The sequence below is a fragment of the Rhea pennata genome, chromosome 3, assembly GCF_028389875.1.
Source record: "Rhea pennata isolate bPtePen1 chromosome 3, bPtePen1.pri, whole genome shotgun sequence".
Taxonomy (NCBI): Eukaryota; Metazoa; Chordata; class Aves; order Rheiformes; family Rheidae; genus Rhea; species Rhea pennata.
In genome coordinates, this window is record NC_084665.1 from 64,781,654 (window position 1) to 64,804,883 (window position 23,230).

Here is a 23,230-nt window from a genome sequence, read left to right on the forward strand (position 1 = left end):
GAATTAGAGCCCAGCTAACTCCTATCCTCGGTTGTGTGCTGACCTGGGAAATTATTATGAATTAAAGTACATTAGTCAGCTGTTGTAATCTTGAACATACTTGGAGGCATACACTTAGGGCAGGAGCTGACATGGCTATTACAACCCCTTTTCTGAAGTGAGCCTATTTTTAAACCCTCTTCATGTTAGTAAACCCATAAAACAAGAAAGCAGCAGCAATTATCATGAAAACAGAATTTCGATGAATTATGATATTTACAAAGAATTTCTGTAGACAATATGAAAATACAAAAATGTTAGTAGGAGACCATTTTCATTTCAGCTTTATTCAAATAAATACCATATTAAATATTGTAAACTGGTCACTTCCATATACAATTTTGATTTCAATAAAACCCTATTTTTGGCTGGAATTCTCAAAGATAAAGCTTGGCATGCATGTCTTACCTGTAAATCTCAAAGTACTTAAAAAAGTAGCTGGTGCTATTCATAAATGACACATAAGGCACAGTAATTTCAAATGATTTGTTTGATAAAGAAATGTAAGTAGCAACAGTGTGGCATCTTAATTACGTAATGCTAATTTTATTCCTCTCCTGAGGCAGCTGATCTGTCTGTTTTACAAGGAGATACTATGAACTACTCTGATAGGACAACTATTTCCTAGCTATGCCACAGAGCAGTTGTGGAGCCAATAGTAAGTTGCTTAGGTAAAATTATCACATCTGAACAACAGAGCTGCACTGTAGCACTTTAATTATTCACATACAGTTTCATAGAAACTCTGTGTAATATGCTTTATACGGTTATAGGGCCAACCAAAGAGCTAAGAAAAATGTTCCCCTAAGCCAGCAGTGGAGCACTAGTGCTGTCTGGTATGGTCATACACAAATACATTTAGTACATGATCACACATGCCCTACCCCTCAATCCAGGGTGTGCTGTACGAGTGTGCTGCTCTCTTGGACCGTTCACTACCACATTTTGGCAGGGACTAATCAGAATCTCCCAATTCTGGGTCTCTAAAGCACATTTCCCAAGCAGATCCTGTACCCTGCAGAACAGCACCGCAGTCCGATTTGTGCAGACCAAGGAACTAGCCCTGGCCTCCCAGACCTTTGACTGTTCCAGTCTGTACCCTTAGCTCCATGTCCATATGAGAGCTTTGGGTTCTCAATGAACTTCTGGAGAGAAAAGCTGCAGACAAAGGAAATGCATTGCAAAAGAGCTTGTATTTCTGACAAACACACCAGGAAGTCACAGATCACCAAAGCCAATATCAGATCACAAAAACCCAACTCATCTGATAACTGCAGGATTGTTTTACAGGACATCCTTGATCTCAGCCATTTGTCTGAGGGATAGAGGGAACACCGAACCAGTTAACCTTCTGCAGCACATCAGTAGGAGAAAGGTATGTGAGAAAGGACAACCTCACCCATGAAGCTTCAGAAACACAGCTCAAGGAGGCAAAGATGTGGGAACTCCTTTCAGAAGCAACCTGCACCTCCTTCCCCGAGAAAGATAGCTGAGAGACTAAATCTGAATCCCTCTTTGCTGAAGCCTGGGTGATTTCACCAATCCTATTCTTGTTTCAAATTGAGCCCCCTGAGTTGTTAACCCTTATGCAACACCTTTAAAAATACAGATCTCAACAGAGTTCGTTTGGGGGATGTGGATGTTCTTATTTTACAATGAAGTAAAGTCAACTCCTATTCAAGGTGCATTTCCAGAATCCTTCTAATTAATGTAAAAGAATTGCAGCTTGGATTAACCTATGAACACTTTCAGTATCTATTTTTCTTCATGTGCTTACTATGAATGAAATACTAATTATACTGGGAATGGTATGAGTGATCTATTGCCCTCGAACACAGGAGGTATAGAAAAAAAAGAGTGACTCTAAGGCACAATTTAGTACAAGTAGGATTTGGCTGACTGTTTTACGTCACAATATAGTTTGTGGTTATAACAATAAGCATAACGCAATATTCCACTTGCAAGGGAAAATACATCTCTCTCTAAAGGGAAGGAACTGACTGGCATTATCAGAAGAAAAGGACCCATGATTGTAAATCGATCAATGAGGACAGCAATAATTGTTTTTTCTCAGTTTCTCAGGGTGACTTTTCAGATATAAGACAGTACAAAAGAGAATGGATCATAAAATAATTCAAGTAAAACTCTTAAAAACCAAACACTGGGGAATATTCCTTGTTCCTATGAGGTGCAAATAAGAGAAAATTAAAATGTGGTTGCTGCAACAGTCATAAATATGCACTACAGTCAGTTGATCTTTAGTCATAGTTGTTCATACAGATCTCTTGACTGGTTTAGTAAACTAAAGATGCATGAAAATGTATGCCACTGATTTCCCTGCTTCTCCTTCCACTGAGAAAACTATTTGTACCTTGGCTGAAAAAGGCATGTCTTTGTTTTGTAGCTCTGATGCCTTAAAATTCTTTGTTTTATCAATATTCTACTGCTTACTTGATTGCTTCAAGTAGCAATGTAAGCTCATAGGGAATTTTTTTCAGATGCTGAGAGTGTGCTACAATCTAGCAGGTTTAACACTGATAACATATCATCATAATATTCAACAGAAAATGCTTATGTTAACTCTGAGGGATTATCTACAAATACCAGAAAAGCAGACCATGTATCTGCTTTCATGTAGGTGCCCCGCTTGTGCACTGCATAATATGAACCACATTGCAGAAAAGTCATTGCTTCTGCTCATAGACTCTGTAACAGAAGTTTTCAATCATTTTTCCCTATTTGCCGTAAGTCTTTCAGAATTACAGGAGATATTTCATTTTGTCATCTTTGAGTACATCTGCCTCTCTATTGTTTCAGATATCACAAATTATCCTTATATTGAATGTGAAGATTGTTTGTAGTTTTAAGTTACTTAAGAATGACAAAGATGGGAAAGATGCAGAAACGCTTACAGTGACTGACTGCTACTCATCTTTCTTTCACAGTATGATAAATGAGTTGTACAGTATCATCTTGTAAATGCTAAAGTTTATGACTATATGCATTCATCCGTAAGTGAGTTATGAATGATAACAAATGACAACTCTCTTTCAGTCATAAATACTTACCTAAAACATGGCTGGGCATTCAAAAAAAAAAAAAAAAAAAAAAAGGAGGACGTTTTTATTCTTCAACATACATTGGCTCATAAATACCTGACAGTGTCTGACTTCATATTGGATTTTATCTAACATAATTGTTTTAGCTTGATTTGGTTATTGTATATGAAGAAAAAAAATGAGTTTTTAGAAAACTATAATTGCTCTTAAAGGTTTGAAACTTACTTGGCAAGAGACTGGATATAGACAGCTGAGTGTGGGCTATAGCCTACTGCCACACAAGAAGATCATGCATGAGTGTTCTGGAAGCCTTCTTTTAGGAACTATCTTGTATCCAAATCCAAATCTTAAATTCTCTCTATTCATGGAAGGACTTTATTGTGTCCATCTCTACTTCAGCAGAGGCAACAAAAAGAAAGCTTATAAGCAGATTTGAACAGGTTGCAGATGCCTTCAGGTACTAAGGGTGAGTTTCAAACAGTATTTGTTTTGGTGAAAATACAAATAATTTCAAGGTTAACAAATTCAATGTATTAGAGTTGATAAATACCCTTTTAAACATTCTATTTAGGTTAATGATAATTGAATTTGACAATAATAAAAATGTGGACTATAAGGGAAAATACATAATATCCTAAGGAAAGGGTGATTCCTTTTTAAAAAAATATTGCTTTGTTTTTCTTCAGGCAGTCCCTTTTTCCACTCCAAAAAGGTAGCTGGGGCCTCTCCATAGCTGGCTCTTGCTTTAAACGACATTCCAATTCAATGGCCAAATGTGTAAAAATACCTATTGCTCTAACAGAGACTTATCAAACACCCCTGTGGACCTCTGACAACCTCAAGGCAACAGGCTTTGTCAGTACTGCAGGGGAGCAGATGGCAGACTGCCTGAGCTAGCAAAATTACACTGACTAGAGAATGAGAGCCAAAGTAGCCAGAACAAAGCTAATCTGCTTCCAGGCTAGTAGCTTCCCTTAGAAATGAGGCACAATGTCACATGAATCCATTAAAATTGCTTTCCTGGCTGAGCTAACAGCTCTTGTGGTGCTGCAGTCCATTGGTGCGACCACTCCAGCCTGGGTCTATGCAAGCTCAAGGGCTCCTCATGCATTGCCCGGTGCACTGTATTAATCAATTATTTTATATTTCACAAAATATAAACATTTATAAATATTAATTCTGTAAAATGGAGTTTTCAATTCAGTATGAATGTCACATTTCACCATGAAAGCTACAATATTACAGCAAAACTCTGAGACTAAACGAGGATATTTGGTTCCCTCTGTGCCTAACCTTCCTTCACAGAAACCGTCTTCAGTCTGCAAGTGATGCAGCTGCCTCCAGATTTAAAGACATCTGGACCCCATCAAAATACCTGGTTGAAACACGTATTAGTTCAAAGGTAGAGTGATACAAACATGGCTATGCTGCTCCTGAGCTGACTGATAGAAAAACCTGCACAGCACTCAGCTGCATGGATTCCCTGGAGGTTATGGTAGTCTCCATTGCACCTCGCAGCACATCGCAGGCAGGCTCTGACAGGCCCTGAGCAGCATACATCTAGCCACGTCCACATGCAGGGCGAGTTCCTAAGGCACAGCTAAATCAAAGCTCAGTTTTCATTCTCCCACAAAGGCTATACCCAGACCGTGCTATATTTTAATGATAACTTGTAGGGATTTTTTTCTTTTTCCTGCAGCTATATCCAAAAAAAGAAGAGAGAGGGCTGTCACATATTCTTTATTGTCTTTGCTTAATAGTATCCTGAGGATTTTTTTCGATCATAAAAAATAAGACACCATTTCATTTAAAAACAGAGTTCAAGACAGGCAGTTTTCAAGCTCCCGGTGGCAAGTTTCAGAAACAACCAGCCACTAATGCAAAGATTTACAATGCAAAAAATTCCCAAGGTTGTCTTGTCTATTTGACTGCTACAATGCAAACCCCGTATGATACAAAGCTATAAACACATCTGCTGTGAGATGGTCCTTCTGATGGGGCGTGGAAGAAGGGAAATGTTAAACGCAGAGGGTAAATAGCACCTGATTTGTTACCAGTCATCAGAGAAGAGAGGATCTGATAAATAAGTCCAACCTGCAACTTCTCCCCAGCTCAACTGGTTATTACTCAGTTGCAGCTCTTACTCATTTGAATCTAGGTGGAGCTCCCTCCCTCCCATGTCTGCCCTGATTAAAAAGCTTTTCTCAAAGACACGCACACAGGCTCATGCATACACACACTCACTTTTAAGGAGCTTTGCAAAAACACCCTTTGCTTTGCATCATTGAGTCAGTAGCAGAGGCAGCTCTTTTCACCAAGCCATCCTCCCGTGAGCCTGCGGGCTGCCCCAGAAGATGGTGAAGTACGGTCTCGACTACACACGGTGCAGATGGATCCTACCTCTGCTCCTGGGCATAGGAGTCATCTTTGGTATCATCGCACTAGCAGGCAGGGGCTGGTTGGAATCACAGACCTTGCCCTATGTGCATCAGGCATCGTTATGGGAGAGCTGTCGGAGACCTAATGGAGGTGGAGAATGGATGTGCGAGTCCCTCATGAATTATGGTGAGTGTCTGCAATGGTGGGGGGTGGGGAGCGGGGAGGAGTGCTGTCTCTGAAGCAGTGGGTCACACCTCTGTACTCATGTCCCCTCAGCCCTCCTAAACATATCTGCTAATATCTGAATTTTATATAAGAAATTCTGGAAAATAGGGATCCTCACTGAAATACATCAAGGCTTTTAAGAAACAGAATGGAGAAGAAAAGTGTCTTCACCCCATTAAAAAAGAAATGTAGTGATTTATAAGGTGGGTTGCATTACATTTGTGGCACAAAAAACACATGTGGTGAGGTACCAATGCAGAAAACATTACAGCATTAAATATTTCCTTCCTCCTTTAGAAGAAGCTAGTAACCTTTTCTCAATAATCGCTGCTGTACAAAATTTAATGGCTATTGCTGAACAAATGTCCAATGGCAAGCTGCATCGGTAAGCTTGGCACTAGTGCGGTAAGTCATTTCTGAGTGTCAGTGAGAAACTGGGAGGTAAAGCGTAAGATGATATGAATATATCCTCAGGGAGTGTCGGATTGCAGAATGCTGCTCTGAAACTGCTCTGGCAGGTGGGTCGTGTGAAAGAAACTTCTTGTGATTATGAAACAAGCTTTTAAAAGAAGAAAATATTTCTTTTGTATTGAATGTTGGTTAAGTGTGCTGTTAAACTTGTTGGGCCAGATGCAACTTTCATCTTGAAAAAAGTTTAAATGGGCTGGGAAAGTAGGCCAAGAGAAGGATCACTCTAAATGTGCCCTATTTCCCAGTATTTTCCTAAATATCTGCGACTGGCCACTATCTGAAACAAGTTATTGGAAGAGATGGACTATTAATCTGAACCAGGAAGGAAGTTCAAGCATTCTTACGATTTATAACAATGCTAATTCAAATTCTAAGGAAAAAGGATTTTCTCTAAGGGTCAGAATCTCAGCTGCGCTTGCGGAAAATCAATGTAAAAGCAGTTGCAGAAACAAGCTCAGGGACCATTTATTACAGCTTTTCAAAATCATCCATGAAAAGTTATCATCAATAGTCAAACTCTGCCTTCTATGCTCAAAGTTCAACTGTAACAAATTAGTTATAGCAGGTCCCTTTGAGTGTAGGTTCCCAGGACAAGACTGGCTCCTTTCAGCATCATGCCCAGTCTTGCCCTCAAAACTCCTGCATCAGCAATTTGGCTGTACATAGATTAGGCCAATTTTCTGCATCTGGTATGCAGAGCTGGTGAGCAGGACAAAGACTGCAATCCTGAGTTGCAGATACATACATGTGCTGTGGGTAGAGAGAGCATGAGGTAGGCCTTGTCTTCCTCTGAATGCTGGAACCTTGACAGCTCTGGAAATGTCTCTGGATAAAAGAGCTTCATAGACATGCTGGGAGTCTTTAGTGACTAGAAGGCCGGGACATTCTCTGTTTTGGATTAGCAAAGGGCATTGATTCCCATCAATGAAAAGTGAGCCCTCCTCTTGATCTCTGGTTAGGCACTATTAGCATCACAAAAGCCAATGTTACCTGGACAGAAAATCTTCAGAAGTTTTACCATGCTTCTGTTGGTAATACAAATGTTTCCAGGTCCTCCATGGTCATTCAGCATCTCCCTTCCTTCCTTATCCTGCCTCACTCTTCTGCAATCATATGCATAGTTTTCCCATAGGTACCATCTACAGACAAAAGCAGGGAGGAACAAATTCAGGTAATCCTCTATTTGAACTCTCTCCCAAAGTACATATGGGGTTACCATGAATCACATGCACTGTATGTCTAGCATTTCTAAGATGCTGGACTTAGTACACACATGCAGAATAATTCTCAAGTTGCATGCACCAGAAAGTCAACTGGCTTCTGAAGCATCAGAAATGCTGTTCATGTGCTGCGTAACTGCAGTATGCTCTCAGTGGGTATGCATTTGACCTCTTCAGGTTTACTCAACACCCAGAAATCCTGAGCAAATCCTCAGAATCCTCCTGGGCAAAATTCCTAGGCAGAAAAGGAGGCTATATCTGAGACTAATCGAGTTATTTGACTGGTAGGAGAATATGTGATGGTGCACAGTCCAAGTGTCTACGGATTATACTGCTAGGCTTCTGCCTCTGCTAGATTACGCCTTCACAGTGTAAATCTCAGCCACTGCAGGCATGGATAACCCCAGAGATGTAAGAGTGCTGTAGACTTGACTGGCAAGGTGCAAAATCGTGTCCCTGCCCCACTGTTTTCTAGCCTTGTAGGTGTAGGTCCCCCTTCCCCATTACACCCACAACCTGAGTGGGGAATCTGCAGCTCGACACTGCAGAGTGGAATTCTTCTTGTGCTTTCTCCTTCTGGCCTTGTGACTTTCCCACCTGTCGCTGGGTAGTTAGGACCTGTCGCAGGAAGACTTGGGTAGTGCCCCTAGGTTAATCTGAACCCAGGTCTCTTCCTTTCCAGGCAAGTGCACCAACCATAAAGCTGTTACCTTGAGGTGGTCAGCAATGGAGGTGGCAGGAAACACTATTTTCTCTGCTGCTTCAAGGTACCCTTAAGAAAAAAAGAAGAAGAATGAGCACTTATAAACTGTTTTTCGGATGAGAGAATGGCATCCTGCTAGGTGGTGGTCTCTGAGGAGATGTCCTGAGCTGTGGGCCCTGGAGAGATGGAGGTAATTTCTAGGAAAATCGTTATCTCCAGAAGCGGAGACCCAACCCTGTTCTCTGTATTTCTTATTATTCTGTCCTTGGTCAATAGATACAGGGTTGGGATTTTTCTTCCAGGGCTTGTATCTTGCTGTATACAGGGTCCAGATGCCTGATACTAGTCTTGGATTCCACTCAAAAGGCCAAGCCACACAACAGCATCACATTTGTCACATATGAGTCTTGCATTAAGTCTAACTCTATCTGCCCAACTGATGAAATCCAGGTTTTTTGTAGATGCACACTGTTTTTAGGATTACATTTATCCTCACTGCTCCTAAAAGGTCATAGAAAACAAGAATTCAGCATCATGTTTTGTAAGATGTTTAACTTCCTCTTGGGCCAAGCATAACAAAGTGCACAATAAACAAAGTGTAATTACATGCCTGCCCAAGCACAGCGGCATGAGATACGATGTCATCAGTAAGGACAGAAATATTTTATGCTTTTACTGCGTGATGAGCTCTTTCTTTCCCTCCTCTATTCCACAGTTCCCATATCCTTTCCTCTGTGATTTGACCCCAGCTGCCCTGCCTAATCTTTTACAGGTTATGTGGGCTCTGCAGTTCAGTGCTCCCATGACACTGGTTTCACTGACATACAAAGTATGCATGTATACCTCTGCGACTGCCATTGAATAATCTCAACATGACCTAGACGGTACAAAAATCTTAATTCATTACAGCTATCTATATCATACTATAATTTGCAAAGTTTGTAATTCCCCTTGAATCTCAGCTCTTCAGCTTAACATATATGTATTTACAGACAGCAGACAAAAAAATCTGATATCCTGGATTGGAGGGGAAGAAGTTTGAATGTTTCACTGGTTGCATCAGTGGAGTCATGAATCTGCTGAATAGTTTCTTAAAATGACAAAATTCAAAGCTCACAAAGGCCCATACATTTTTTTGAAAAGCCAGAAGAATGACTGGTGCAGTCATCTTTCATGAGAGCATCTACACACCCTAGGGCTTTTGCAAAGTTTATAAGCTCTATGGAAAGTGGAAAAAAGGGTTTCTGTGCTCTGTTATCTTCTCCAAGCTCAGGTCTTCTTGGTTAACCATATGACACTCATCTAGACTTTAGCAGAAGTTTTTTGCTTTTCAAGCATATTTAGCTCAGTAATTAAAACGTCATAGGAAAAAAAATCTAGTGCATCAGGACACTGAAGAAAAATGAATGGAGTTCAGGATGAGGGTCTGAGAGATGAAACCTGTAGCTCTACAATGTTATGCCACTTGAAACAAATAAAGGTCTTCAGCTTATAGAGTGCTTGAACTATTACCAGGACTTCATGAATAGATAATGAGCACAGTATGAAATGTATCTGGGACATGGCTGAACTTGCCAAGAAAATGCATAGATTATATCCCTTTGTGAAGCTGGCAAAACACTCCTTTGTTTTTCTTGATTTTTTTGACTATATGACGTCTCCTGAAAAAGGCGTGTCTGACAGATCTGAGACACTTTTTCAATGTGCAATTTATCCCACTACAGGCTTTGAAGATGTTTAAACTTGCATGTTCTTGGTTGGTAGAAAATGACTGATTTTGTGTTATTAGTCCGAATGTGGTGCACAATAAAATGAAAAATTCATGAGTACCCTTATCCTCTCTTACATTGCACCTGGCCCTGCAGCCCATCCATGCACAGACGCTTCCTTTGATGCAACTGCAAGCTCAAAGCTCTAAATTTAGGTTGAAGTGGTGAGCTCATTTGCATGATACAAATAGAAATCTTGGGGGAAAAAAAGGGGTACATGACAGGTGGAATCCAGATATTCAGTTATTTTCACATCATAGTATTTAATACTTGTCTTATCCTAGGAGAATTTATTGCCTATGGAGAGTAGTGGGGAGATGAATGTTTTTCTCATCTGGAAATGCTTTTAGGTTTGTCAAGGAAACCTTATTGCACCTTGTCTTCCAGGCAAATACTAAGCAACTATGTTTTAGCTAATTCCGGTTTTATTTTGTCCATAAATGTTAATGTAATATTACAAGATAGGATGGCAATATAGTATGATTATAATGGGAAGACTGTGAGCTCTAGTATGGCAGTAGCTGAGTATGTCTACAGCATAAGTGAATGAGGGAAATGCTGCAAAAGGTAGTATCTTCTTAGAGAAAGAAAGATTCTACTTTAATCTCGTAAGTACCCCACCGATGAGTAGATTTTCTCCTTATTTGTCTATATTGGGCGCTTGGGTACAAGGAATCTTTTACTATGATGAAGCACCACTGATTGATTCTGGAGGTAACAGGCATTGAAGGGAAATCACCTGCCAAAGATCCCCAGCTAATGATACAACAGAGTGGTAGACAACCAGGCTAGGAGCAGTCTCTGAGCAGCAAAGGACCTTTACTGGTATGGCACGTAATGGCCTAGGACTGCCACCCCACAGCTCTCCTGCGGGAGAATTAACTTTATTGGTCAGACTCATCACACCCAGGGCACAAGACAGCTCAGGCACCGAGGCTCACGGCCTGCGCTGCCTACATAGGATGGTTTTCCCTTCCCCTGTGTTCCCATCAGCAGCCAATCCCTGGCACGGGAGAGCCTTCACTTCCATTTGGTTCAAACAAGAGCCAGGAGCAGAATGACGCAGTGATGCTTCCAGAGGGCCAGGCTGGGAACGGCCTCTCTGTGCAGGGCCTGGGAGGAGAATGAGGCTTTCCCCAATCATCCTCCGGGTACAAGGGTGTCTGCATGACGGAATAAACACTGAACAATAAGTAACTACTTTTGAAGCCAAGACTGGTTCAAGGTTCAGGGATATTACTGTAGACTTTCCCTAAAGTGAATGTTCTGCACTTCAGCTTCCCTAGAGTTTGGTAATGTTTGGGTAGGTTTGGAACAGTTTGTTTCTTTACAGCCAAAAAGCAATGGCAAGGGTAATTTCTAGCTAGCCCAGAAAGCTTGTGAAAGAGTCCAGAATGGAGCCCAGCTCCATGTTCTGTCTGTTACCTTAACCAAAGGGCAAATCCTTGCCTCTTTTTATGCAGAATGAGCTGAAAATGAAAACTTTGTCCTGTTCATACTGCATTCAGAACGTGAAATAATTATATATACATACATACATACGTACATTACACGCATACATATGTACATTACATACATACACACACACAGACACACATACGCACACGCACACACATATATATATATAGTGAATTCTGGTAGTTTTAATGACCCTGTATGCTGGAGCATGTCTTTTCCTAAGTCACCAGTCTCCAAAAAGTGTAACATTACCTAAGACTAACCAGTGAAAAATAGGATTACAAGATTAATAATTCAATAACTGAAACTTAGAATGCTAAAAAATACAGGCTCTATTAAATGTTTTAAATTGTGGTGATGAAAATATCACAGCAATGGCATATTTAGGAAAATCTGATGCAAGAAAGAAAGAAAGAACAAACTTGATTTTCCTCCTGCTTGTAGGAGAGATTCCATTGTTACTATATAGGTGCAAGAGAAGAGAATCAAGCCCAGAGCATTTAACTAGCATGGCAATTTTCATTCCTCTGCAATTACTTGCTTTCCCTTGTAATTTTAGGGTTTGTCCTTTTATATGTTTAGTGGCAGATTCATTTAATCAGACTCTTTTCTAAATAATGGTTATGCTCTTCAGTAATTAACTCTGCAGAAATTGCAAATGGCATCCTCTGTTTATTATCCAACCTCTCCTTTAATAACTGCAGTTAAACTAGGTGGGAAAATGGCAATCATGAAGGGTTCTCATCTCCCCCATCAAAAGATGTGAACTGCTGGTGCTGAGGACTTTGCAAAGATCCCCCGTGCTTTGCATTGTCAGGGCTGTAAGTCCTTGCGTGTATACCGTTCAGTTATTTTTCAAACCTTTCCTACAGAGAAGGTATCTCTGCTGAAGATTTCTGAAAATTTGTGGCTGAATTCTCATTTCTCTTCATCTCATGTCTTTCTATAGCTTATTAAGATAATCTTGTACAACAGGACTATAATAGTCTTTCTTTAGTGTGAACTGTGATAAAGGCTGTAAAATCAATTTTGAATTACACTGTAGGGTTAAATAGTCAAAATATTTAAGCAGGAAAGCAGCTACTTGGGAAAAGAAACAGAACTCTTAAAAAATTGTGTTCTTTTGCATTTCTGTATCACTTCTCACTGACAGCTTTTATCGTTCTGAGCAATTTTGAAGACATTGACTGGAAATTAGAATGTGTTTCTTCTTTGTCAGGTATTATTACAAGACGTCTCATCAGTCACAAATTCAAGGAATCCAAGCTAGTTTATGGAGCCAGCTTGGCAGAATATGGCCCAAAGTTTTCTGGCTTTCTTCTACTGGTACTAACACTTCAGATCACAAATGTTTCTGCTGAAGTGCTAATCTGCACCTGAATGCATATAATGTCACCTGTTATGTTGAATATGCATATTATTCATAAATCTGGACTCAAATATAGGAAGTTTCTGTGCAGTTCCCATTTGTTCATTAACAACCCTATCAGTAATAAGCAGCCAGCAATGAAGACTTTTAAGATGCATCACCAAAGCTTTCTTTCTCATTCACAAGAAGATTAAGGAGGGTTTGCGAGAGATATTTTCTGAACTCAAAGTACCACTTCTGTTTAGATAGATTTTTTTCTCTTTTTGCTTTTCAAATTGTAAAATTTTGCTTCTATCGGAAAATTAGATCTAGATTTACAGCTGCTCTCTATCAGAGGAAACTCCCTAGTACAAAAGGTGAGTTTTGGCAAGGTTTCAGAGCAAAGTTTGCTCACAACATGAAAATTGCAGATCAATAGTGAGGAGAACAACACTTAGTGCATATGGAAATGAAATGTAAATGCAGTGTTCTTCAGCCTCAAATGACCTTAGGAAAATAAAACATAAAAAGAGCTTTTTGGAAAGGTTCCACTGTGGTGCTTTGATTAAAAGCCCCAGTTCATAGTCTGCATTATCATACAAGTCTATTCTGTCTAAATCACACTATATTTTTTAATCCATTTTTAGCTTGGGACTAGCATCATACCACTCTCTGACTAACTGGCACTGTGTATATATATACTGATTTATCAATACTTCACCCGTTTTGTTTATCTTGCCTTCTCTCCCCCACCATGCACATGTCCAAGTGGAAGTCAGCCTGATTCATTTAAGAATAAATAGGAAAATAAATAGGAAAAAAAGGAGGAAAAAATGTTACAGCATAAAAGTGTATAAAACTAAGCTTTTATCTTTTATGCTTTGAATGTATGCATCTTCTGAGGATAATGTGAGATAGGACTCTGGCTTTCTAGTGATTCAACCTCTAATTTTGAGACACTGTGTATTATTTTTAATAGCTAACTTACTCCCTTGCTACTCCCTTTGGTGATGGCTGTACACCCTCTGCTACTTCTACCTTCCTAGTGCTAAGTAAGCATCAAGGAGGAGCCCTTATTAACACAAGATTTGTGGCAGACAACTTCTAAGTCAAGTGTGTACATGTCTAGGGCTTACAATGAGATGAAACGTAACCACTCCCTCGAGATATAACTGCTTCTCCCCCTAGATTCATGACAGAATAGTTCCAAAGTTGAATTTCTCACCTCAGTAAAAGAAGAAGTTTTCAGAAGTATGTAAAGCCTCAGATGTAGACTTTCCCTCTATATGCTTGCGACTCAAGCCAGTGATTGGGAATTATAGGCTGCTTGCTTTAAATGGGAAATATTTATTACAAAGTCCACCAAACCAAACTGAACTATTAACTTAGCATTAAGCCACTTCAAGACACTGCTCTCTGTTCATATAATAGCGTTTTACCGATAGACGATCTATATATAAAGATTCTTTTCCAGTTTGCTGTCATTTAAAGATTCCATTGTAGGGTAATTGGAAGTCCTAATTCTTTCTTGTTTTACGTGAGACCTACTATTAATCACTGAGAAGCTTTTGCAATGATATCATCTTGCTGTGAACCTAAATAGGTTGTTCTCTGCTTCCATTGGTGTCTCTTAAGCAGTGGCAAGCTAACAAGCTGGTTCCTGCTCACATGAAAATGGTTTCATGCTGTGAGCTAATATTCTGTTATGGCATGAAAAATCCATGTTAACTGCCAATAAATTCTGAAGAAGCAATGCTATGGCAAAGGAAGCAGAGTTACCAAAAAAAGAAGAAAAGAAAAAAGGAAAGAAAGAAAAAGAAAAGATGTCAAACAGCAAAATCAAAAATGCTTATTTTGTATTGTGCTCTGAATGAAATAAAATTACCCAAATCCAAGAAAAACATCCACTATTGACCTTATTGACCTCCTGAGGGAAAAATATTCAGAAAACCTTCAGAAAATATAGTTGTTTTGAGAATGATCCAGATATCATGAGGAGCACTGAAGGATAGCTTGGAGAATAATATACATCCAATTATCCCTTTTTTTCTCCTCCATTTTATTCTGTTCATAAATTACCCATGACTAAAATGCAATTTTCTTCATTTGTATGGCCTTCCTTTGAAATTATTTTCAGTCAATAGCTTTCAGTCTGTTCATACAGATTATTCATAAGAAACTGCTTTTAATAGGTTCTGATTTATTTTGTCTGTATACAAACACACACACTGGTTTCACAATGTCAGCTGTTATGATCAGCAAACACTTGCAGAGATTTTTAATGTTAACTTGCTTTCAAAAAGAGCACAGAAATACCTCATATGAAATCATGATTTTCGTAAGATGAGATTTTGCACTGTCCAATGTTACACACGGAACACAGGAAATCCTGGCCATGTCACTCACCAGATCCTGTTCCACAGCTGAATGGCAGTGACTTGCATATACACCTGCATATACGCTTCAGCTGCTAAAATGAGCTGTGGCTTAATGAGCTGGATGGGTCATCCAGCTTGGACTTAAGATTCAAGATAAGGAGATATAAATTAGGGGAAACACTTCCAGTCTGATTTATTCTTCCTATGACAGTAAACCCAAGACCCTGCTGCAAAAACATTCACAAATTCAAAGCTCATTTTTCTGCAGATAAGTTCACTTTCACATAGAAACTTTCTCTAGGAGAACAAAACAAAATGAAATGTTGAAAATGAATGAAACCTGGCCAAAGCGCTACCTTTTCAAAGTGTAGCATGTGCTCTACAGAGTTCACCACACCCTGATGAAGAAATGGTGGAGAAATCTAAGTTGAGTGAGTTCAGGTTTGTTTCCAAAATAACGCTCTTTCCCTTTAATCAGAGCGGCATAAAACAGGTTGAGCTCTCCAAACTCAGACTAGAAACATTCTCATTAAGTACAGCACAGAAATGAATCACTGCTATGGCAGGTCTAAGTTCTCAGAAGAACTGCTATATGACTAAGACTGGAGCTGGAACTGTGGGATTTTTGTTTCTTTCCCTTTGTGATGTAAAGGATAACTGAGTGAAATATTATTCTGTTTTCAGTGCAATTTTGCATTTTCTTTGACCTATTCCCTCTGTTTCCTCTGAGTTAAAACTATCCTTCCTGAATTCGCTGAGCAGTTCAGTTCACTGACTGACGTGTTAAAATGATCAGGTGGCAAGAACATAGAGAACTGCTGATGTCTTTGAGCTGACAATAATTCATTTATTTTTCTTTTCAGTGGTGGTTGCATATTTAGCTCCAAGTCATGAAGAAAATTTGAAGAAGCATATTCTTATCGATTATACCAGGAGAAGTACTTCTAAACTCTCTGGGGTTCCTTTCAGAAAATGTGGCTCAAACAGAGAAACCCAGTAGTTCATGTGGTTTGAGGGTACCAGATTAGGAAAGACATAAGAATGTCATATATGAATATTTTCCCATATTTTGAACCAAGTGCACTAGAAACAGAGAAGTGCCTGTTTATCATAGAGGGAAGGGGACTTCATGTTCTATTTCCAGTGCATTACTGCTCCTTTTTTTAAAAGCACTATTTGGAACACTGAATATATGGCAGGCTAGGAAAAGAGTAGATCTGGCTGTTCAAAGTTTTGGCTCAACTTAACTGCTGAGCAAGTGAGTTTGTTTCCCTGTGTATGAAGCACAAACAGTGCACATGCTGTTGCAAGCTGGAATAGGTATGAGGGAGTAAGACCAGGAAGGCAGGAACTTGGAGACAGTCCTAGTACTGAATCTCTAATAAAGTCTGTCAGCTTTCATATGGCCGCAGTCAGCAGTAGGGTGTTCAGAGGATGTGTAGATGGTGCAGTCATGCTATCTCTGAAATAAGCTAATTTTAATAGCACAGTAATAAAGCTGCATTATTATTGTGCTCTGTCTCAGCTAATTATCCTGTTCAAAAATTACCATGAGCTGTGTCCTGGCATGGGCAGACTCCTTCTGGCACCTGAAATAGCTCAGGAGTCTTGGCACACGGCGGCGTGTTGTCGTGGCCAGACGCTGTTTTCCGGGAGTCCTGCATTGATTGATTCACTCTGGATGGTTCGCACTCTCACGGATTGCTACCAAGTTATTTAGAAAGCAAGGCAAATAAGGGCATTCTCCTTGTTCTGCGTGAGGTAGGCAGGAAAACGTAGATTCCTTTTGCTCGGATGGCAAGGCCTTTTTTTTTTCAGACAAAGCTGCTCAGAAAATTGCCAGCTAGGAGGAGTTTTGAAGGGAGTACGATACGTAGCTTCCTACCAACCTTCTAATGATACTCATTGGCATTCTTTCAGCTGATAGGGGAGGGGGGAAAAGGAAGAAACAGAGCTAACATGCAAGTGTTACAGGATCCTGCTGATATTCAAGGACATTCTCACATAAACGCACCTTTCTGTTCTAACAAGCACATTTAAACCACTAAACAGCCAAAATATCACTGCATTTATGGGGGCTGAGAAAGCAGATCTCACAAATTGCTGTATATTTTCACCGACTCAACTTGGTGTCCTGGAATCTGCTGCTCCTTTTGTTTCTGTTTTCCATTTTATGAAAGGTGGACTGGACCCTATCTGTTTTCAATTGTTTTCTCTCTACTGGCAAGTGTACACTGAGCTTGTGAGACACCTGTGATAATTTTTTGGCCTGGCATTCACATTCTTACAGGAAAAGGTTTGCAGTTACAATAATTTATTTATGTTTCAACTGGATGTTAAAGCAAAAATCAATGCAAAACAAAAAAAGATTTGGGACTAGATTTGCCACTCACAATTAAATCACCTCATGAAGAACACTAAAAAGTATTTCCTAATAAAACATCTATTCTTGAACAGTATTTTTAACAAAGCATTTTGCAACATTTGGAGAAAGAGCCCTTAGGAAGGGAGGTGCTTCTCATCGCCACTAGGACTCTGTGTCAGGACTTAGAGAAGTCTTCTTTGGAGATAAAGAAGACATTTGTAGTTGTAATGGCTGGAGCTATTTGTCCTTCCATGGGATCCATGTTTTATGACCGATTTAACTCTTCTAGTTTGGGCATTTTTAAAAAGTCAAGTATTAGTTATACTAGAAAAAGATGCTAAGCTACTCTAGTTTTCCTACTGTCACAAGGAAAAAATAAATGTCTTGGGTGCAGAGACAGTTCCAATTATTTCTACACAAAGATTTTGCTACCTTGTATCTTAGGGAGGTAAAGTGTTTGTGCACTGTGGTCTTAGCTACTGCAAACCACTACTTTTTGTAAAGGACAAATGAAGTTCAGATAGCATTCCTCAAATAAAAGTAGATACTGTCTCCTCTACACCTCCTATTGCCTTATTTGGAGCTGTGTATTTGCATTCTTCCAAAACTGAGATAAGTTTTTTATTTTTTGTGGAAGTGTGAGTTACAAAATTGGCATTTACATGATTAAGCAGTGCATCTTAAAGATGTAAGCATCCTTCAGCCAACAAGTTTCTTCTTGCCGCCCAGTGCCCTGCAGGCTGGGAGTACCTCAAACATGCTTTCATGCTGTCAGAGCACTTGTAACACTGCTTAGGGAAAAAAACCCAGGCGGGCCTGGTGGTGAAGGCAGATGGCAGAGTGGGCCAGTACCTGCTGCAGCCACCCAGCACCCTCTGAAGCCCTGGCCCAGGTGACTTTTCTATCCACTGTACTATCAGCTCTTCTTGGAAAGTTCGACTGTACTTTGGCAGATGACCCACCAAAGTGATGGTGGCAGTAGCTGAAGCTACACCATCAGGTCTTGTTCATATCTTGGTGCTGCCAGGCAGTTGCCTTCTGGATTTGTTTTGGGAAAGGACAGCCTGTTGCCCTGGGGGACTGGGCCCAGGATTTCTGCTGTCCCAGCCAGGTGTGCCCCTAACACTACACGTCACTTCCAGAACTTCTTTGGATTTCACCCTGCTGCCAGAAGCTGTAACTCTTGCAGCAGAGAGCAGTGAGGTCATCGTTCCTCAGCACTTCCAGCATGGGACAGGTTACACTTAGGTGTCTTTTATTTTATTTATTTATTTATTTATTTTAGCAGGATGGTAGAGAGGCTGGGAATAGGAGCAGCCTAAACTGGTTAAATTGAGCTGTGTAGTATGAGAACATTCTCTTCTTGACTGCCTGCTTTGATAGCTTGCCTGAGATGGCCCCTTCCCATACCGGGCTGAGTGTTGGCACATTACATGTTCTACCTCTGAGCCTTGTGTAAATTCGCAATGAAGAGTTTAGGCTAAAATACTGGACTACAGGCTGAGATATAAGCATGTCTCTGCCCTCCCTTTCAGACTCCTTGTAGGAAACTGTTTGTAGGATAGGCAATAGGGCTGGAAAGGCCTAGAGCAAACAGAGATTTTGGCATAAGGAAGAAAGACACTAGATAAAATTGAAATTACAGTGAAATAATTGAAATAGAGCAGGGTTCATAAAGCAAGGGGAGATGAGTGAAGAGTAAACAAAATGGGAAATTCATTTTGATGGGCTGATGGTAGGGAAAGGACAGCTGGGAAACTGTGACTGTTTCTCTAGTCTAATAGCTGCCTTGATGTGGAGCCTGGGGGAAGAGAGGTCGAGCACAGAGGTGTCACCCATCAAGGACAGGATAGTGTCAGAGCCCAGAAGGCTTTTATGCTGGGAGGGGAAAGGCAGGGCACTTGGCTTTTTATTGCTCACATGCTCTGGTGTGGGTGACTGTTCTCGATGCCTTGGGCTACTACAGCAGCAGGAAAAAGGTGCTGGAATGAAGACCATTTTCTGGTCCTACCTGCACTGACAGGCAAGCGATAAAGTATATATGGGTCACGGAAGCAGAAGATAGGTGTCTGAGAAAGTGGAATAAATAAAAGCTCTTTAGTGAACTTGGCTACTTCCCTCTATGTGTCTGTCCAGCGCCGTCTGCTCAGTGGGCAGTGTGTGTTCCCCATGCAGAAAGGCCAAGCAGTGTAGTCAGCGCATATATCGAGAGTGTGGCCAGCAAAGCCTCAGCTTGGGCCCAGAGAGACTGAGGGGGTTAGCTCTTGTGATTGAAGCAAATACATTTGCAAGTTATTAAATATCAGAAGTCACAAGTCACTGAGTTCCAGAAGGAACTTTCACTGAACAGCGTGCACTACTTTTAAATTTGGTTATAATTATCCTCGTGGTTGTTTGGGCTGTGGTAATTTTACAGCACTAATGCTGTGTGGAGTTGATTAGAAGCCAACACCTTAGAAATACGTAGTGTAGGTGAGGAGGTGAAGCCTGTAAATGCCCAGCAGACTTCAACTGCCTACTCCATCTACATGCACAATTTAACAAGTGTCACATGGGGCTTTTTTACACTGAGAGCAGATACTTTGACCTCTGAGAAGTAGTTGCTCCTAAATACTTAAAACAATAAATAAATAATAATATTTTCAGTTGCTATGGCAACACATTTGCTTAACAGTGTGGCATGTCATAACATAAAGTTATCTAATTTGAAAACTGAAGTATTAATATCCTGAATAAGTTTTCAGAATAAAACAGATCTGACTTTGGATCAAAAGCAGAAGTCGAATTTCCCTACAAAATAGACTGTAAATCTTTTCTGCCATTTAGGATACAGATCTATAATCCAAAACACAAAAGATACTAAGTCAGGAATCGTCGAATGTTGATATTAGTACAGTATCACCATGCTTTTAAATTTGCATGCCTGAGTGGTAGTGCTTGTATGAACACTTTTTGATATTTTTTTAAGGAAGAATTTAATTAGTTTCAGGGACAATTTAATTCTTCCTGTCTATGCAAAATGATTCTAGTTTTATAGCATCTGTTGAGGTAATGACATTTGTTATTGAAGTACCTATCATTACTTTTCTAAAGTCATTTTTATCTCCAGTCTTAATAGTTAAATCTAAACAGGAACCTTGCATGAAAGTCTTATCGCATTCTATATGAGAGGTCAGACCTGATGTTTTTAAGCATTCTGCACTTAATGATTTATTGTGAAACAGAAACACTCACACTATACAAGAAATCTACCATGCTTTGCTTCATGAGAGTTAACCTTCTTTTCACATTTATTTAAAACAAGCCTTTCATTATAGGCCAGAAACACTGCAAGATATATATATATATATATATATATATATATATATATATATATATATATATATATATTGTCTTTCTAATATATCTTTCTTTTGATTTCAGCTTGGGGAAGAGCTGCTGCTGCCACATACCTTGTTGGCTTTATACTTCTAGTCATCTGCTTTGCTCTGGCCATCATAGCATTTGCCATTGATACACTCCGATTCAACTTCATAAGAGGGATTGGCGGCTTGCTTTTTGTCGCTGGTAAGACAATATATGAAGTAAAGTTTACTTATACAGGGAATCAGAACCGATATCTCCCTCAGTTGATTCTATACCTGGTTCTAGTGTCTCTACATACTTGAACTCCCTATGAAAAATAATATAAAGTCTATCATGACCATAGATCAATTTTCAAATCCTCCAAACCATGGGTGGTTTTAGCTATAGGTATTATGGAGGCCAGCAATATGATGGGTACTAGCTTAATCATTCTTTTTCTCCTGTTTCTTCAGCTATGTTCTCCATCATGGGCCTGGTCATTTATCCTGTAAAGTTCTCAACTGAGATTGAAATGACAGGAATCAATATGTTCAGCTGGGCCTATGGCTTTGGCTGGACCACTGCCATTATGGAAATATGCTTGGGATTCTTCTTCTGCTGCCTTCCTAACTATGAAGATCAAGTCTTGGGTAATGTGAAGCCCACATATTTTTACTCTTCCCCGTAAACACCAGGAAAAATGCATTTATGTTCCAAAAATATCTGACAGATCATCTAAATTTTCCAGAATATCATCATTCGATGTTAGTAGAAAAAACTGGAAACTTTTTAAATGTATGTATAGAAACAGTACTGGCATTTTACAATAAAGTTATCTACTCTATTCTGGACCTTCATATCTGAGGTGGGTTGATTAGATTAAGTCTAAACAATTAAAAACCTTGTGTTTCCTCATTCATGCCCATTAGTGAGGGTGTATATGGATTCTGATTTTTATTACACGCATTTGTATTTCTGAATTCAGAAAAGTTTTTAAAATCTTCATTAAACCAAACAACATATATCATCTGCCTGAAGCAAAGCAGCTTACAATAGTCCTATTTTGTACATATCAGTTTACTTTAACCTGAAGATTTTACATGTTTTTCAGGAGCCAAGTATCTTCATTCATTGACTGCTGAAGTAGTAAGTTAGGTAAACTAGTCAGCCAGCACTTCATAGCTTTGCTTCCTGTTTTCCTTCAATAATTTAAGGTACAGGCACAGGGTAAGATAAGGCAGAGAGAAACCTCCCTTGCCCCCACCAAAGCCAGCACCCCAACTTTTATCCGTCTGTTAGAATATGAGCAAGAACCATCAGTAACCCAGGCATCCTTAAAAATCCTCGCATGTCACTACTGGAGCCAGCCCAGACCGGGCCAAAAGAGAGGAGATTTCAAGCCATCCCTGCACAGTACAGATCTGGGTTGAACGGGCTCCAGGTGTGTCCTTCATGGGCATCTGCCTTTTAATCCATTGTATCAAAATCTGTGGCTTTAAAATCTCCTTTATACTATTCCAGCTCTTTTATCCAGCCTGAAAGGATCAGGAAGGACTTAAAGAGATGGATGATTCCCCTCAGCCATCTAGGAACACATTAGGTGTAGAAATAGGTAGCAGCTACCATAGAAGTTTGAATTTAGATATGAAACATCTATGCAAAGGCCTCTTTTTCATTAGTTTGCTGTTTGTAAGTACTTTAAGAACAGAAAGTATATATTTTAATACATAGCTGTAAAATGCACAGATATGCCCTACCATCTCATACAAAGACTCATAGTGAGAAGAAACCACATCATACAGTATCTTATCTTATACTCCACAGTGCTGCAAGCCTTAGTAAATTGCAAGCAATAAAGTACACTCAAGATAGTACTGCTTTCTGCCTTGCATAGCCTAACTTTAAAATGTTCTATTCCTTCTGCTAAGTGAACAAGATAGATAATTCTGCTATGTGTAAAAGGAAGTCCCATTGAAATCGTTAGCTAGAGAGGCTTATTACCTTGTAACTCATCTCCAATTTTTCAGTAATCTGTACTTTATGTAAAGGGCCATACCAAATGTTCTTTACTGCAAAGAATAAGGGGTAGAAAAATATTTTAATAAGCTTTCAGTATCTAAAATTAGTAAAGGAACAGGATTTAATCTTTTTTTCCAGCAATTAGTTCCGTTCACTTCTAGGGAGTCACTTTTAACTTTAATCAATAAACATGAGTATGTCAGACCAATGTGCAGTGTATACACACCAGAGAATAGCTTTCAAACACATTAAGAAGATGTTTCCTATTTGGAAAGAAATGAAAATAAAATAGAGTCGGGAAAGTAGTTTGTATAAAATGGCTTGCAATTCTTTATATAATGTTATCTAATCAGGAAGAAATCTATCACAAATCGTTTTATTATGCTTATTATACCCAATAAATGACAGTATGTATGTACTATTTCACAAATGAGTCTTAGATTTGTTCTTTT

The 23,230-nt window shown here is 39.5% G+C and overlaps 1 protein-coding gene across 1 annotated transcript; it reads left to right on the top strand.

The window, feature by feature from the left end:
* Positions 1 to 5,391: 5,391 nt before the first annotated feature.
* On the top strand, positions 5,392 to 21,753 carry LOC134139318 (p53 apoptosis effector related to PMP-22-like). The gene is made up of 3 exons (XM_062573755.1): positions 5,392 to 5,663; positions 20,838 to 20,981; positions 21,233 to 21,753. Exons 1-3 carry the CDS (start codon positions 5,453 to 5,455, stop codon positions 21,445 to 21,447), a joined length of 570 nt encoding a protein of 189 aa, XP_062429739.1. The 5' UTR covers positions 5,392 to 5,452; the 3' UTR covers positions 21,448 to 21,753.
* Positions 21,754 to 23,230: the final 1,477 nt, after the last annotated feature.